At 37.6% G+C, this 15,733-nt stretch overlaps 2 protein-coding genes across 3 annotated transcripts in view; one reads left to right on the forward strand and one right to left on the reverse strand.

Annotated features, from left to right (window-relative positions):
• The window catches only part of trappc6b (trafficking protein particle complex subunit 6B), a 28,280-nt gene extending 23,376 nt beyond the window's left edge, over positions 1-4,904 (forward strand). The window contains exon 6 of the mRNA XM_059956881.1: positions 3,991-4,904. Within this exon, the coding sequence (XP_059812864.1) occupies positions 3,991-4,022 (32 nt within the window). The 3' untranslated portion in view covers positions 4,023-4,904. The remainder of the gene's footprint in view (positions 1-3,990) is intronic.
• A 3,904-nt stretch (positions 4,905-8,808) lies between these two features.
• gemin2 (gem (nuclear organelle) associated protein 2) overlaps positions 8,809-15,733 on the reverse strand; it is a 42,661-nt gene continuing 35,736 nt past the window's right edge. For both annotated transcript variants that reach the window (XM_059956867.1, XM_059956859.1), the window contains 2 exons: positions 13,610-13,668; positions 8,809-9,118 (listed from right to left, as the gene is read on the reverse strand). In XM_059956867.1, coding sequence (XP_059812850.1) covers positions 9,082-9,118; positions 13,610-13,668 — 96 coding nt within the window. In that variant the 3' untranslated portion in view covers positions 8,809-9,081. The remainder of the gene's footprint in view (positions 9,119-13,609; positions 13,669-15,733) is intronic.

Below are 15,733 nucleotides of genomic sequence, written 5' to 3' on the forward strand. Positions count from 1 at the left end.
TAGGGGTCTTGATAGTTAGTGGTACAGACAGGATGTTCTGTGGTCATGTAAGAGACTCCCAGATTGTTTGTTGCCTCGTGGGTGCCAGGGTCAGGAGTGTCTCTGATCGTGTGCACAGCATTCTGAAATGAGAGTGTGAGTAGTCAGATGTCATGGTATACATCGGTACCAATGATGTAGGAAGAAAAAGTGAGGTAGTCCTGAAGAGTGAGTATAGAGAGCTTGGTAGGAAGTTAAAAAGCAGGACCTCGAGGGTAGTAATCTCAGGATTGCTACCTGTGCCACGTGCCAGTGAGGGTAAGAGTAGGATGCTCTGGCGGATGACCACGTGGCTGAGGAACTGGTGTAGGGGGCAGGGTTTCCGATTTCAGGATCATTGCGACCTCTTCTGGGGCAGGTGGGACCTGTACAAGAGAGATGGGTTACACCTGAACTACAAGGGGAACAATATCCTTGCAGGGAGGCTTGTTAATGCTATCAGGGAGGGTTTAAACTAGATTTGCAGGGGATGGGAACCAGAGTGCCAGAGCAGATAGTGGAGTGGAGTTGAAAATAACTGATGTTAAAAGTTCATGCAAAGTCACAAACAGAAGGGTTGTGTGTGGTGGTAATAATCTTCTGAGGTGTGTCTATTTCAATGCAAGGAGTATTATGGGGAAGGCTGACGAACTGAGGGTGTGGATTGACACATGGAATTACAACATTATAGTCATTAGTGAAACTTGGCTACAGGAGGGGCAGGACTGGCAGCTTAATGTTCCAGAGTTCCAATGTTTCAGACATGATAGAGGCAGAGGGATGAAGGGTGGCGGGGGGGGGGCGGGGTTGGGTGGCATTGCTAGTCAGGGAAAATGTTACAGCAGTGCTCAGGCAGGACAGATTAGAGGGCTTGTCTACCGAGGCCATATAAGTGGACCTGAGTAACAGGAAAGGTATGACCACATTAATGGGGTTGTATTATAGATTACCCAATAGTCAGCGAAAATTGGAGGAGCGAATCTGCAGAGATAGACAACTAGGAAACATGAAGTTGTGATAGTTGGGGATTTTAATTTTCCACATATTGATTGGGACTCCCATACTGTTAAAGGTCTAGACAAGTTAAAGTTTGTAAAATGTGTTCGGGAAAGTTTTCTAAATCAACATATAGAGGTACCAACTAGAGAGGATGCAATATTAGATCTCCTATTAGGAAACGAGTTAAGACAGGTGACGGAAGTGTGTGTAGGGGAACACTTCGGTTCCAGTGATCATAGCACCATTATCTTCAACTTCATCATGGATAAAGATAGATCGGGTCCTCAGGTTGAGGTTCTAAACTGGAAAAAGACCAAATTTGAAGAAATGAGGAAGGATCTAAAAAGTGTGGATTGGGACAGGTTGTTCTCTGGCAAGGATGTGATTGGTAAGTGGGAGGCCTTTAAAGGAGAGATTTTGAGAGTGCAGAGTTTGTATGTTCCTGTCAGGATTAAAGGCAAAGTGAATAAGAATAAGGAACCTTGGTTCTCAAGAGATGTTGGAACTCTGATAAAGAAGAGAGAGATTTATGACATGTATAGGAAACGGAGCAAATAAGGTGCTTGAAGAGTATAAAAAGTGCAAAAAAATACTTAAGAAAGAAATCAGGAGGGCTAAACGAAAACATGAGGTTGCTTTGGCAGTCAAGGTGAAGGATAATCCAAAGAGCTTCTGCAGGTATATTAAGAGCAAAAGGATGGTAAGAGATAAAATTGGTCCTCTTGAAGATCAGGGTGGTCAGCTATTTATGGAACCAAACAAAATGGGGGAGATCTTAATTGGGTTTTTTGCATCTAAGGAAACTAGCATGGAGTCAATGGAAATAAGGCAAATAGGTAGTGAAGTCATGGAAACTATACAGATTGAAGAGGAGGAGGTGCTTGCTATCTTGAGGCAAATCAGAGTAGATAAATCCCCAGGACCTTGCAGGGTATTCCCTCAGACCTTTAAGGAGACTAGTGTTGAAATTGCAGGGGCCCTGGCAGATATATTTAAAATGTTGATATCTACAGATGAGGTGCTGGAGGATTGGCGGATAGCTTATGTTCCGTTGTTTAAAAAAGGCTGTAAAGGCAATCTGGGAAATTATAGGCTGCTAAGTTTTATATCGGTAGTAGTTAAATTATTGGAAGGAGTACTAAGAGATAGGATCTGGATAGACAGGGACTTATTTGGGAGAGTCAACATGGCTTTGTGCATGGTAGGTCAAGTTTAACAAAAATCTATTAGAGTTTTTCGAGGAGGTTACCAGGAAAGTGGATGAAGGTTAATGTTGTCTACATAGACTTCAGTAAGGCCTTTGACAAGGTCCTGCATGGGAGATTAGTTAGGAAGATTCAGTCACTGGTGAATACATGGTGAGGTAGTAAATTGGTTTAGACATTGGCTCAATGGGAGAAGCCAAAGAGTGATAGTGAAGGATTGCTTCTCTGAGTGGAGGCCTGTAGCTAGTGCTGTGCCACAGGGATCAGTGCTGGATCCATTGTTATTTGTCATCTGTATCAGTGATCTGGATGATAATGTGGCAAATTGGATCAGCAAATTTGCTGATGATACAAAGATTGGAGGTGTAATGGACAGTGAGGTTTTCAAAGCTTGCAGAGGGATTTGGACCAGCTGCAAAAATGGGCTGAAAAATGGCAGATGGAGTTTAATACAGACAAGTGTGAGGTATTGCACTTTGGAAGGACAAATCAAGGTAGAAGGATACAAGGTAAATGGTAAGGCACTGAGGAGTGCAGTAGAACAGAGGGATCTGGGAATACAGATACAGAATTCCCTAAAAGTGGTCGTAAAGAGAGCTTTTGGTACATTGGCCTTTATAATATTGAGTATAAGTGTTGGAATGTTATGGTGAGGCCGAATTTTGAGTATCGTGTGCAGTTTTGGTTTTGGTCACCAAATTACAGGAAGGATATTAATAAGGTTGAAAGAGTGCAGAGAAGGTTTACAAGGATGTTGCTGGGACTTGAGAAACTGAGTTACCGAGAAAGGTTGAATAGTTTAGGACTTTATTCCTTGGAGCGTAGAAGAATGAGGGGAGATTTGTTAGAGGTATATAAAATTATGAAGGGTATAGATAGAATGAATGCAAGCAGGCTTTTTCCACTGAGGCTACGGGAGAAAAAAAAACAGAGGACAAGGGTTAAGGGTGAAAAGTTTAAAGGGAACATTGGGCGTGGGGGGGCTTCTTCATACAGAGAGTGGTGGGAGTGTGGAATGAGCTGCCAGATGAAGTGGTAAATGCGGGCTCACTTTTAACTTTTAAAAAAATCTTAGACAGGTTCATGGATGAGGGGTGTATAGAGGGATATGGTCCAGGTGCAGGTCAGGGGGACTAGGCAGAAAAATGGTTCGGCACAGCCAAGAAGGGCCAAAAGGCCTGTTTCTGTGCTGTAATGTTCTGTGGTTCTAATGGAAAAGTAGGGGGGCAGGGGCTGGAGAAATTATCAGAAGTTGGAAAAATTTATGTTTCATGCTGCCACCCAGATGGATTATGAGGTGTTGCTCCTCCAGTCTAAGTTTCACCTCATCATGGCGGTAGAGGAGGCCACGGATTGACAGAGGTAACAATGTCTGTTTTGAATTTGACATAAATTATAGAACAGTGCAGGCCCTTTGGCTCATGATGTTGTGTTCATCTTTTAATCTACTTTAAGATTACTTACTTCCCTCCCACATAGCCCTCTAGTTTTTTTTCATTCACATGCTTATCTAAGAGTTTCTTAAAGGTCCTTAACGTATCTGCCTCTACCACCACCTCAGCAGTGACCCTCCACTCACTGTGTGGGGGAGACAAATCTTGGATTGCAGTATTGAGGGATGAAACTGCACCATTGGTTTTGCAGCTGCCTAACTGATTTGCAATTATTTATCTCTTATGAAAGCTAATGAATAATTTTGTTGGTGGTGCGGGTGGGAGCAGATAGAAACTACAGTTTGGTCTAACTTAAAGTTATCTTACTTTTTCAGGCAAATTCCAAGTAATGATACAAAAGATATAGGAAGTTAATGTCAAAGGTGCTGCTATTGTTGGTAAAACATTATTTACAATATCTAAGTGTTATTCTGTAAAATGGCATTGTGATGTTTTGTTTACATGTATGTTCAGGCATTAAAAGAGACTTTTATAATAAACTTATTATAGTAATGCTAACTGGCATTACTGGAATAAAAATCCACTTCAAATTAGAATAATGGAATTTGAGTCTTAGTCACATATTGTAAGTATTATTATGTATGAAGTGAAGTTCTTCAGTGTTCAAACTGAAAAAGGAATGTTGTTTCACTTAAACTCCAGTTATGATCTATATGTGCTGAAATTCAAGACAAAATGTTGGAAACAAGTGTGTTCTGCTGGTGTTCTAGAAGGTCTCTGATTATTTAAATATACTTGTTTCTTATTTTCATAGTATTTTCTATTTTGTGACCAAGTACGCTGATTTACTATCTGTGCATTTGTTACAATTTGGGTATTGAAAAAGTGGAATGGTTTTCATCCATTTCCCTGCAAGATGAGTGCAAAAATGATGTTGGTAAGAGATTACCTTTGTGAGTTGTGCAGAGAGAGGACTATATGGGGTTTGATATTTCCTTGTAAAAATTGTCAAACTAAAATTTATTGCCTATGCCAGTGTTACTGTATTTTCCCTAGGGACTTGTATTCATGGAAATAAGGTATTTAACTTGACTATGAATGTTGGGGAGATGATTAATATTGACCTGAATAAATTATTTCATAAAGAATTAAGATCTAAAAAGTGGGCAGAGGGAGGAAAGAATAATTATTTGTTCCATAGACTTGCATTAGAATATCTGAGTATGAATGTTATTTGGGTGTTCAGCCACGCAATAAAATCTTTACTGATCTGTGACCTAATTCCACATACATGACTATGTTCTATCTCTTTTAATAACTGACTAACCAAGTTTTGAATCCAGAATACCTGCCCATTATCGCTTCCGGTCAGTCAATTCATGCATTTTAAAAGTTAATATACTGTTAGCTAAATGCTTGTACTAACTCTGCTCTACAGTTATAAATCTTTCCTTAGATCTCTATGCTGCCGAGTCGGTGCTGTTCGATATGCATTTATATCTTCATTTTGGAATGATTACACCCTCTTTTTTTTAACACTGACTCTGTACTGTCAACCCAAATTTACAAAATTTCTTCTTGCTGTTTGGCTAAGGAACCATTATTTAGGTCTCACATTCTACCTTGTTTGTCTGCTGTATTGTTTTTACTCATTTAAATTATTTTACATCAAGCTTTCACTTTATCGGCAGTATCTAACATGATGATATTACTCCCATGCTTCTATTTTGTTATATTTGCACCTAATTGCATCAACTTTCTCAATTTGCCTCCTCCATCTCATTTACTGGTTAAAACTCCATGTGAATAGCTTCAACCTACTTCAGGTGAAAACAGTGCTAACAGTCATGATTCGTGTTGTCCTTGTAATGTTGTCAGTGTCCCATTTACTCAATAATAAAATGAGATGGAGAACAAAGATGTGTTGAATACAGGCCATCTAATGCACCTAGTTTGGACATACAATCTGCTCTCCTGTGCCTTGGACCATATGTACATACAGATAACTAAAAAAATAAAAATAGGTAATATTGCCTCAAATTTCTACAATCTTATACTCAAGGCAAAACAAACCTTTCTCCCTCTGTAGTTTTCCATTCAAATCTGTAGTTATAGTCTGATTTTTTAACATATGTAATTACTTCTATTATTTAATTTTGTACCTCTCTGGTGTTGTAAGTATACTCTGCTAATCGGGTAATCACTGCTAATTAAGCTTGTTTCCGTTAAATTCAGTTCAAAATTTAAATTCTAAACGTTAAACAATTTTATTTTTCTTTCTGCCCATTACGTATGAGAATTCCACACAAATTTTCCAATGTATATAATTTATTACATATGACCAGCAAATATTTCATATACAGTACAGGTTTGATTAAAACTTTCTACCTTCAATGCTGAGTTCAATTGTATATAATCTACCAACTTCTACTTCCCGACCTGCCTGTTGACATCAGCGAAAGATTGATGAAGCTACGTCTGCCCCTCAGCCAAAACCGACATGCAAATATTATTAGTGCCAATGCCCCCACCCTGACCAGCCCTACTTAAACCATAGAGCAGTTTTACGCCGACCTTGACTCCATCCTACGCTCAGTGCCGGCCAGTGATAAGCTGATCTTGCTGGGAGATTTTAATGCCCAATTCGGTCAAGACCATGATCAGTGGAGTGCTCGGCAGACATGGAGTCGGGAAGATGAACAGCCTTCTGCTTCTCAGCAAATGTGAAGAGTACGACCTCACTATCGTGAACACAGTGTTCAGAATGGCCAACAAAAAATTCAAGACAACTTCTACTAAATTCCATAATAGATTCTGACATGTCTTGCATTGGTCTAATGAAAGTATTGTTTTCTAGCATCCAAGTTATTTGTACTTTAGTTCTGTTCATCTGATGCAAATATGTTTTTGGAAGGAGGATTTGTATTCTATTACAGAATTCTATTCTGACTGTTCGATTGTACTTCTCTGAACCACATTTAACTTCACACATATTGGATGCATGTTTTAGAGCTTTGTTTTGGAAAATAAATAGAAAACAGGATATGTTTAGGTACATGGGTCAGGAAGCGTACTGCAACAAATTTGTTTCAAAATAAAAGTTTGAATAAAATACCCTAAAAATGTTTCATTGTAATCATATTTATTTTAAAAAAACTGCATTAAAGGAGATAACAGAATGGACTACATGGTTAGAAAGATGTACTGTATTGAGGTTAGTTTTAAAGGCTGATTAAGTATTGCCTGAATTAAAATTGTTAGCAAATAAATAATACCTTCCTAACCCCAGCATTAATCAAATCTTCATTCTCCTAGACATATATGCACTTCTCTGGCTTACATACATAGCTTTCAAAATAAACATGGACACAGAGAATGTATTTGAGAATAAGATTTTGGATCAAATCACAGATAGCTGTCCCATTTTTCTGGTAGTAATGTGACATTTAATACCAGAAAAGATCCCACCACCAAAATGAGAGTGAATCTGCAATTCTTCATCTAAGATTTGTTTCCTCTTTCTGAAGTATCAACTGTTGCTCAAAAATAAACTACTTGCAGTTTCCCCAAATTACCAACTTATTACAGTGAACTCTCAGTTATTCAGCATGTGCAGGTCAAAACCCAGTGTCAGTTAAACAAGTACGTACGTTGACCTAAACCCAGGTGTTCCTTTGGCACTGTTCCTCTGGGCCTTGCTGCTTCCTCTTTATGTGGTGTTTAGTATATAACCGTTGTACTGACCAAAATAAATCTGGCATTTGAATTAGCCAGTTTCTCTTTGGTTTTAGTGTCACCTTTGATGTATGAAATCAAACTCTAATCATGTTTCCATAACATATTTGACATGGTGCTTTTGTAAATTTCAATTCCAGCACTGCCAATGCTGAGTACTTGAGGAATAAAAAAGAGAAGTCACACAGGAGGAAACTATTCAGGTCATTGTGCCTTTGTTTGAAATAGTCAATTTTTCAATGGAATCAGTCTTCCATTTTGAAGAATCTGATGTGTTCAAAATGTCCAAGAAATGTTACATTCAAACTTTTATACATGGATTGAACTTTTAGCTGCTCTATTTAGCAGACATTGTTGCAATTAGAAATTGGGAACAATCCTAATTTTATGTGTAAAGTGTAAAGTATTCAAAAACTATTTTCCATAATAGACAACTCAAACAGATCAAGGTATAATAAATCAGATACTTGCACTACATAACAATGCATGTCATTAGTCTTATAAATATAAAGATTAGCTTTATTTGTCACATCCACATCGAAACGTACAGTGAAATGTCAATTTGTGCCACATTTCTGGTGCTAACATGACATGCCCACTATTTACTAACCCTAATTGTACATATTTAGAATGTGGGGGGGAAACCCAGTGAAACTGTATAAACTCCTTACAGCTAGTAGCAGGAACTGAAGCTTGATCTTACAGCTGACGGAGTAAAGCACTACGTTAACTGCTATGCTGCTGTGCCATTTATTACAGAATGTTGCTGCTGTTTATGGAAGCATTAGGAATCTTAGATTTTGCTAAACATATGGCAATTTGTAACAAAATAAAACAACTTCATTAAATATTAAGCTGGTATTGCATAAAATTTCTGACAAGCACCAACCTATGTTGCTACACTGTATTTGTAACATGTTTGTTCTACTACAGATGAGAAAATTATATAAAAAAACCATAAAATATAATTTCTGATCACATGGAGGTTCCCTTAAAATGAGCACTTCGTTGCTGGAATATGTGTGGTGTATTTGATTTGTTAATCAAGCTAATTAGAATTTCATGGATACTTAGTGAATCTGGTTTAACCACTGATGCTATTTTGTGCTGTTAAATCCCATACAACCATACTATCATTTTAAAACTGGAATTTGGTCAGGTGTTCCCAGAGTAACTTGAATAAATATCCAAACTTAAAGAAAATGTTCGAAAGAAACTTGACTAGCTTCAAGATACAACTTAAAATTATCAATATGTGTTTCCTCTGATTCTGTCCATGAGAGAGTTTTAGGCTAAAAGCAATGGTCATTTTATCTGTATCTATATACGGTTAAGTCAAAATTAAGATAATTCTTCAGAAAACTTAATTATTGCAATGCCACTAAATCTTCGGTCACAGTTTCAAATGATTGAATTTTGAATTAATGTGCAAGGACTTTCAGTCAATAACAGATAACTAACCATGTCAAATCATTTATTTATAACATTTGAGAATTAATTTTGATTCTCATTTATTTTATCATGTGAATTTTATATAAGACTCTACATAACATGCAACACACACAAAATATGTTGCTTGGATTTCCAGCATCTTGTTCGTGATTGGACATAACATACAACATTGTGTCAACAAAACAGGGAAGGATCTAAATTCAAATGAGATAAAAAAATATGTCACCATAGTATAGTCGAAAATTATGGACTGAATTTTGATTCGACTCCCATTAACATCAGTCCTTATCTGCAAGATCACACTGTTCAAAATACCTGAAAAATAGAAAGTTAAATAAGAAATTGTACATTGTGAGATGCCTTTTTATAGTCAAAACCACCAAAAAAAATCCTTGTCATGACCTGATTGGATTCTTTTCTACAATGCACCATTTGCAAGAGTGAACCAATGTAAAACAAAGATCAATGACCTGAAACATTAACTCTGTTTTTCTACCTCCAATAGATGTTATCTGACTTGCTGAGTATTGTCACTATTTTCTGTTTACATTTCAGAATAACTAAAAATTGAGGTATTTGTATGGGAGGATTCAGGTGAGGGGAAAATTAGGACAAGGTGATAGTGTAAATAGGAAACAAAAATATAGAAAATGCTGCAAGAATTCAGCCAGTTAAGCAATATCTGTGGAAAGAAAAACCAGTCAATATTTTGGATCAGAGACACTTCCTCAAAACTAGGTGAAGAGCACAGGGTTTAGTTTTCAAAACTGAATTAGGAGAAGAGTGTGGTGCAAGAATAAAGTTTATATAGTGATTAGTTATATAGGTAGTGATCGTTAAGGAGGAATTCTATGGAAATGTGAAAAATATACAGTATATAGCATTATAGTAGGAAATAATATGAAAGGACAGCAATCAAACTGACAAAGTAGCCTTGGCAATGAGCGAACAGTATTTTTGGGACTAACGTATAGTATACGTACTGGATCCAAACTAAAGAATGAACTATTTTTGACATCCTGCATCATAATACAAGATTAATTAATGATCTCACAGTAAAAACAATCTCGAGTATTATCACAACATGATAAAATTGATATTCAGTTTGAGAGTGCAAATGTTGGGCCTGATATCAGTATCTCAACTCAAAGGAAGTTATAAAAGTATGAGCTGGCAAAAGTGGACTGCTAAAATGATTAAAGGTAAGATGGTAGATAAGCAAACACGTAATATGGGTTTTCACAATGCTCAACAAATATATATTTGAAAAAAGTTGCTGAAGTAAATGTTGGTTCCAGAGAGGTTGAGAAAATTAATAATAGTAATTAGAAAATTCACCATGATTAATAAGCAAGAAAATGAAAAAGACTGATCAAAAACTTTGTATTCGTCTTCATACTATAAAACATCCAATACAGTAACAGCATAGAAAACTATTTGAGAAAAAGAGGAATAAGTAATGGATAAACCAACAGCACTGCTGGACTACTGTATCCTATAGTCTTAAAGTCTTGCTAAAGGGTCTCTGCCTGAAATGTCGACTGTACTCTTTTCCATTGAAGCTGCCTGGCCTGGTGAGTTCCTCTAGCATTTTCTGTATGTTGTCTTAAAGTAGATGCTGAATTAGTAGATACATAATTTGTGATGTTCCAAAATTCCCTCTATTCTGGAAGGGTGACAGTTGATTGGAAAAATGGTATGTGGTGCCCCACATTAAGAACAAAACTATAGGCCAGTGAGGCATTTCGTTAGTAAGAAAGCAGTGGCAAGCATTTAGACAAAACAATTAATTAGTACATGGCAATTAGTGCAGCACCACAGGGATCAGTGGTGGAAACTCAATGATTTACAGCCTATATTAATTGGTTAGTCAGAGACAAAATGCATGTCATCCAAATTCACCGACAATACAAATGCCTTTTATTTTAAAACAATCCCCTCTTCTAAGCAGTCTCCTATAAAAGGCAAAGTCACTTTAAAATTTTATATACTTCAATAGATTACCTCCCATTTTCAGAACTCTTCTCAGTTTTTACCCAATCTGCTCAGTCTTTTCTCACAACACAACTTCTTCATCCCAGAAATGAGCCCCGTCAAACTTCTCTGAATTGCTTCTAACCTATGTGTACCCTTTCTTAAATGAGACGAAAATTTCACATGGTGTTCTAGGTACGGTTTCACTTGTACTCTGTACAGCTGTAACAAAGCTGTTTTTCTTTTATATTCCATCTAATATATTCATAATAACAAGGCAGCCTACAGAGAAGAAGTCATCATCCTGACACAGTGGTGTCAAGAAAACCTCTCCCTCAATGTCGTAAAAACAAAGGAGTTGTTTGTGGACTTACTGACATCAGTGGATCTGGGGTTGAGAGGGTGAACGGGCATACACATCACTGAGGATCTCATGTGGTCTGTCCATACCAGCTGTGTGGTGAAAAAGGCACAACAGTGTCGCTTTCACCTCAGACAGTTGAAGACGGCATGAATCTCCAAATCCCAAGGACTTTCTACAGGGACACAACTGAGAGCATCCTGATTGGCTGCATCACTGTGTGGTATAGGAACTGTACTTCCCTCAATTGCAGAACTCTGCAGAGAGTTGAGAACAGCCCAGTGCAGCTGTAGATGTGAACTTCCACTGTTCAGGTCATTTACAGGGACAGGCACTTCAAAAGGGCCCAAAGGATCATTGGGGACCCAAGTCACCCCAATCCACAAACTGTTCAGCTGCTACCATCTGGAAAAAGGTACCGCAGCACAAAAGCCAGGACTAAAAGGCTCCGGGGACAGCTTCTGATGGTGGCCATCAGACTGATTAATTCACGCTGATACAATTGTATTTCTATGCTATATTGACTGTCCTGTTGTACATACTATTTATTACAAATGACTATAAATTGCACATTTAGATGGAGACGCAACATAAAGATTTTTACTCCTCACGTATGTGAAGGATGTAAGAAATAAAGTCAATTCAATTTGTCTTTCTTGCAAGAAAAGGCATCATTCCATTTACCTTTCCGATCACATGTATTTAAATGGCTACTGAGTTTCATGTATGAAGACAGATCCCTCTCTCCTATAATAGTGTGAAGTCTCTAAATATTCCTGCCCTCCTAATCTTCCTTCCTTATTTCAGAAAGAGGCATGCCCGTTTAATATTGATGTGAATAGGAAATTAAATCTATCAGAGGACAATGAATAAATCTATTCTTACACATAGACACAAATATGTAAACACTCTATCAAAGTAGAAGATCAAAATGTTCTGGTTTGCTTCACAATTAAAGAAATAAAACTAATTTTGCTGATATTATTGAAGTATGAAAACTATTATGGATTATATCATCTATATTGAAATTAAAATGTCAAATTTAATAGGAAACAATTTTACACTGTATTTGGGTTAAATTTAAACAATTTCATTGAATCTTTGATCTGTCTTCTTAAGTTAGTCATTTTCACATACACCAAATTTGTACATTTTAGCTAGCTCCTTCAGAAAAAGCCCCATGTGCATGCATCAATGATTAGTGTTATGATCTTTGGAACAAATAGTCAGGATACAGGAAAAGATAAATGGCTTAAATGGCCTCATTCATTGAATATTATGTAGATTATCTCACCTGGTCCCTTAACACCATCTTTTTGATCCAAAAAGCAAAGCATGTCTCCATTTCCTGTGGAGATTGAGGTGAGCGCCCCTCCCCACCCATCTAACCAATTTTTACAGGAGCACCATTAAGACTGTCCTGACCAACACCATCTGGTAGGGGAGTTGCAAGGCATCTGACCGCAAGACACTACAAAGAATTGTGAAGACTGCTGAAGTAATCATCGGGGTCTCTCTTCCACCCATTAGAGATATTTATAGGAGCAGTACAGATGCGGGGCCCTTAGCATTGACCCCTCCCATCTGTCCAATAATCTCTTTGACCCCTACCCCCCCCCCATCAGGCAGGAGGTATGATAGTATTAGGACAAGAACTGTTAGGTTGGTAAATGGCTTCTTCCTCCAGGCCAAGACTACTGAACTCCCTGCTACCACCCAGGTTTCATCATGTATGAAGTGCCAGTAGTGTTATACTGTTTACTTTTAAATTTGTGTTGTAAATGCATCTTATTATTTGTTAACTTAGTAGTGGTAATATTACTTTGTGTTATCTGTGTGATTTATATAAATTGTGTTGTGCCCTTGGTCTGGAGGAATATTGTTTCACTTGGCAGTATATTGTATAAGTGTACTGTTGAATGACAATAAACTGAACTTGAACTGCCAGATTTCCCTATGTTTTCCCCTAAAAGCTTGTGTTATATTATTCAGACACTCCAAGTGGGGTTATACATGTGCTCATTATGAAAAGCTGATGTTCCAAAAATAGTTATCTGTAGATTAGTTATATTAAAAAATGTTGCATTGTGATAGGGTATTTCTGCTTTTAGTTATATTAAACAAATTAGCTATTCTATTGCCAATACTTACATATGAAGTTTTCACTGTACCTCAGCACATGTGGTAATAATAAACCAATTTATAAATTGATGTGTGTGTATATATATATAAACGGTCTGATGTGACTTAAGTCTCTGCTATTTGATTAATTAAATACATTTCATTACAATTCCTGATGTTATGATTGTAGTGTGCAATTATAAATACACATAGCAGAAAAAATATGAATACCAGAATAATCAAATTATTAGGTGTTGCTGCTATATTTTTATTTGAGCGATGAATTCCCTCAGTTAAGAAGTTAAAGAATACCCATAAGCATGCAGAGACCAAGAAAATTTGTGGAATACCTGGCAACTAAACAAATGAGTAAATTTAATGCTGACAATTCTCCATCTTCTGGATTTTCCTAGAAGAAAAAAAGGGAAAAATAGTTATTTTTGGAAACTCTTAGGGAGTTGATATTTGTTCATTTGCAACATACAATTTAAAGATTGGTGTGATGCAGGTATTCAACCCTTCCATGAAAAAATTTAAAATGTCAGTATAAAGCAGGAATGTTTTAAATAAAGAAACAACTTAGGTACACTTAAGTACCAATTGATAGCTACAGTAAGTTGAAATACTTACTGCATATACTGGAGATAGTCTTCATGGGCAAAGAGAGTGGCTTAGAAAACCTTGGTGGGGGAAACATATCCAGCTTTTCTATTCACTCTCCACACCTCAAAGTGAAAGTATACAGGTCCAGCCCTATCCCTTCCATTGGTTTAAAAGTATCAAACAGATTTGATTACCATTTTGCACACAGTTTTTTAACTTTAACCATACTCTAGGTAACTTGCCGATATCACAATGAAAGCCACTGAATAAACCCATTTTATAATTATTTCACACAAAAGATTACGGTTCCTGATAGACAAAGTGCATCTGTAAAGAAATATAAACTACTTACGAAAAGCATACTATCGTCACTGAATCAAAAATTATGAAAATGCAGATTCCAGAGGTTCACCAACATTCCTCTACTTAATGGACTGATTGATTATTTAGAGATACATCACAGTTACAGGCTCTTCCGTCCCAATGAGCACATGATGCCCAATTATACCCATATGACCAATTAACCTACTAACCTGTATGTCTTTGGAATGTGGCTGGAAAACAAGAGAACCCAGAGGAAACCCACATGGGCCTTGAAGACAGCAGAGGAATTGAACATAATAGCATTATGTTAACTGCTTCTCTAGCGTGCTGCTCAATTACCAAAACTCCACATGGGCATCGGGATTGAACCTTAGAGCTTGGTGGCGGTAGTTCTACTTCTGAGGCAGAGTGGAGAAGTTTTTCAATTCACAAACAACTTTCCTTAATCCAGTCAAGTGCACCTTTTGGCTATTCTTGATAAAGCAATATATAAAGCTATCAGGTTAAGAACCAAGACTGGTAAATGAAATCAATATACGGATCAACCATAATTTAACTGAAGAGTGGAACAAACAAATAATTATATGGTCTAATCACTAATCTTAGTATCTGCCTGCTCATGTCACTATTGTAGCAAATGGTGGGAATATGATTCTCATCATTTAGTTCCAGAAAAAGTTCAATAAAATTAGTAAACCTTTTAAATACTTTTGAGTATTCATCCTGTGCTCCCAAGGAGTATCACTATATTGTAACTGCATAAGGAATTTGTCTATTTGTGTGATCTGAACAACACTGGCAATGCTGGCCTTATTGTCCATTACTAACTGCCTTGAACTGAGAAATTAAGGGTCAACCACATACATGGAAATAGAATTACATACAGGCCTGATGGGGTAGGTATGGCAGATTTCCTTTCCTGGTGTACATAGATGAATTAATTTGTTTAATTTACTAATTCAGTAGTTTTGTGGCGACCCACTTCCCAGCGCACTCAAACCGGCTCACAAAAGGGCGCACGCCGACATTGAGGCCGGTCCCAAAAAGGGCACCAGGCCTTCTTCACTAGCAAGGGGAAAAGCCAGTGCGTGGGACGGGACTGTGAATATGCGCCCCCTATAGCATTCCCGCCCGGGGAGGGTGGGAACAGGAAGGCTTTAAAGCGAGGCCGCGAAGTTTGAATAAATCTCTTTTGCAACTGCAACTCACTGACTGCGTGTCGTTATTTCAGCGCTGTGTGTAGCACACCGCTACAATTGGTGATCCCGACGGCCCAAACGATGTTTGGACCGGAGATGAATGACGCTGCATCTGTTCATGCAGTTTCGTTAAAACTGCCAAGCTTCTGGACACTGCGACCTCACCTATGGTTCCAGCAAGCAGAAGCCCAATTCCACATTTGGCAGATAACCTTGGATGCCACACGTTACTACTACATGGTGAGCTCCCTCATCCAGGAGACAGCCACTCAGGTTGAGGAGTTCATACGGTCGCCCCCGGAGAACGGCAAATACACAGAATTCAAAGTCTTGCTCATACGGACTTTT

This window comes from Hypanus sabinus, chromosome 2 (assembly GCF_030144855.1).
Source record: "Hypanus sabinus isolate sHypSab1 chromosome 2, sHypSab1.hap1, whole genome shotgun sequence".
Taxonomy (NCBI): domain Eukaryota; kingdom Metazoa; phylum Chordata; class Chondrichthyes; order Myliobatiformes; family Dasyatidae; genus Hypanus; species Hypanus sabinus.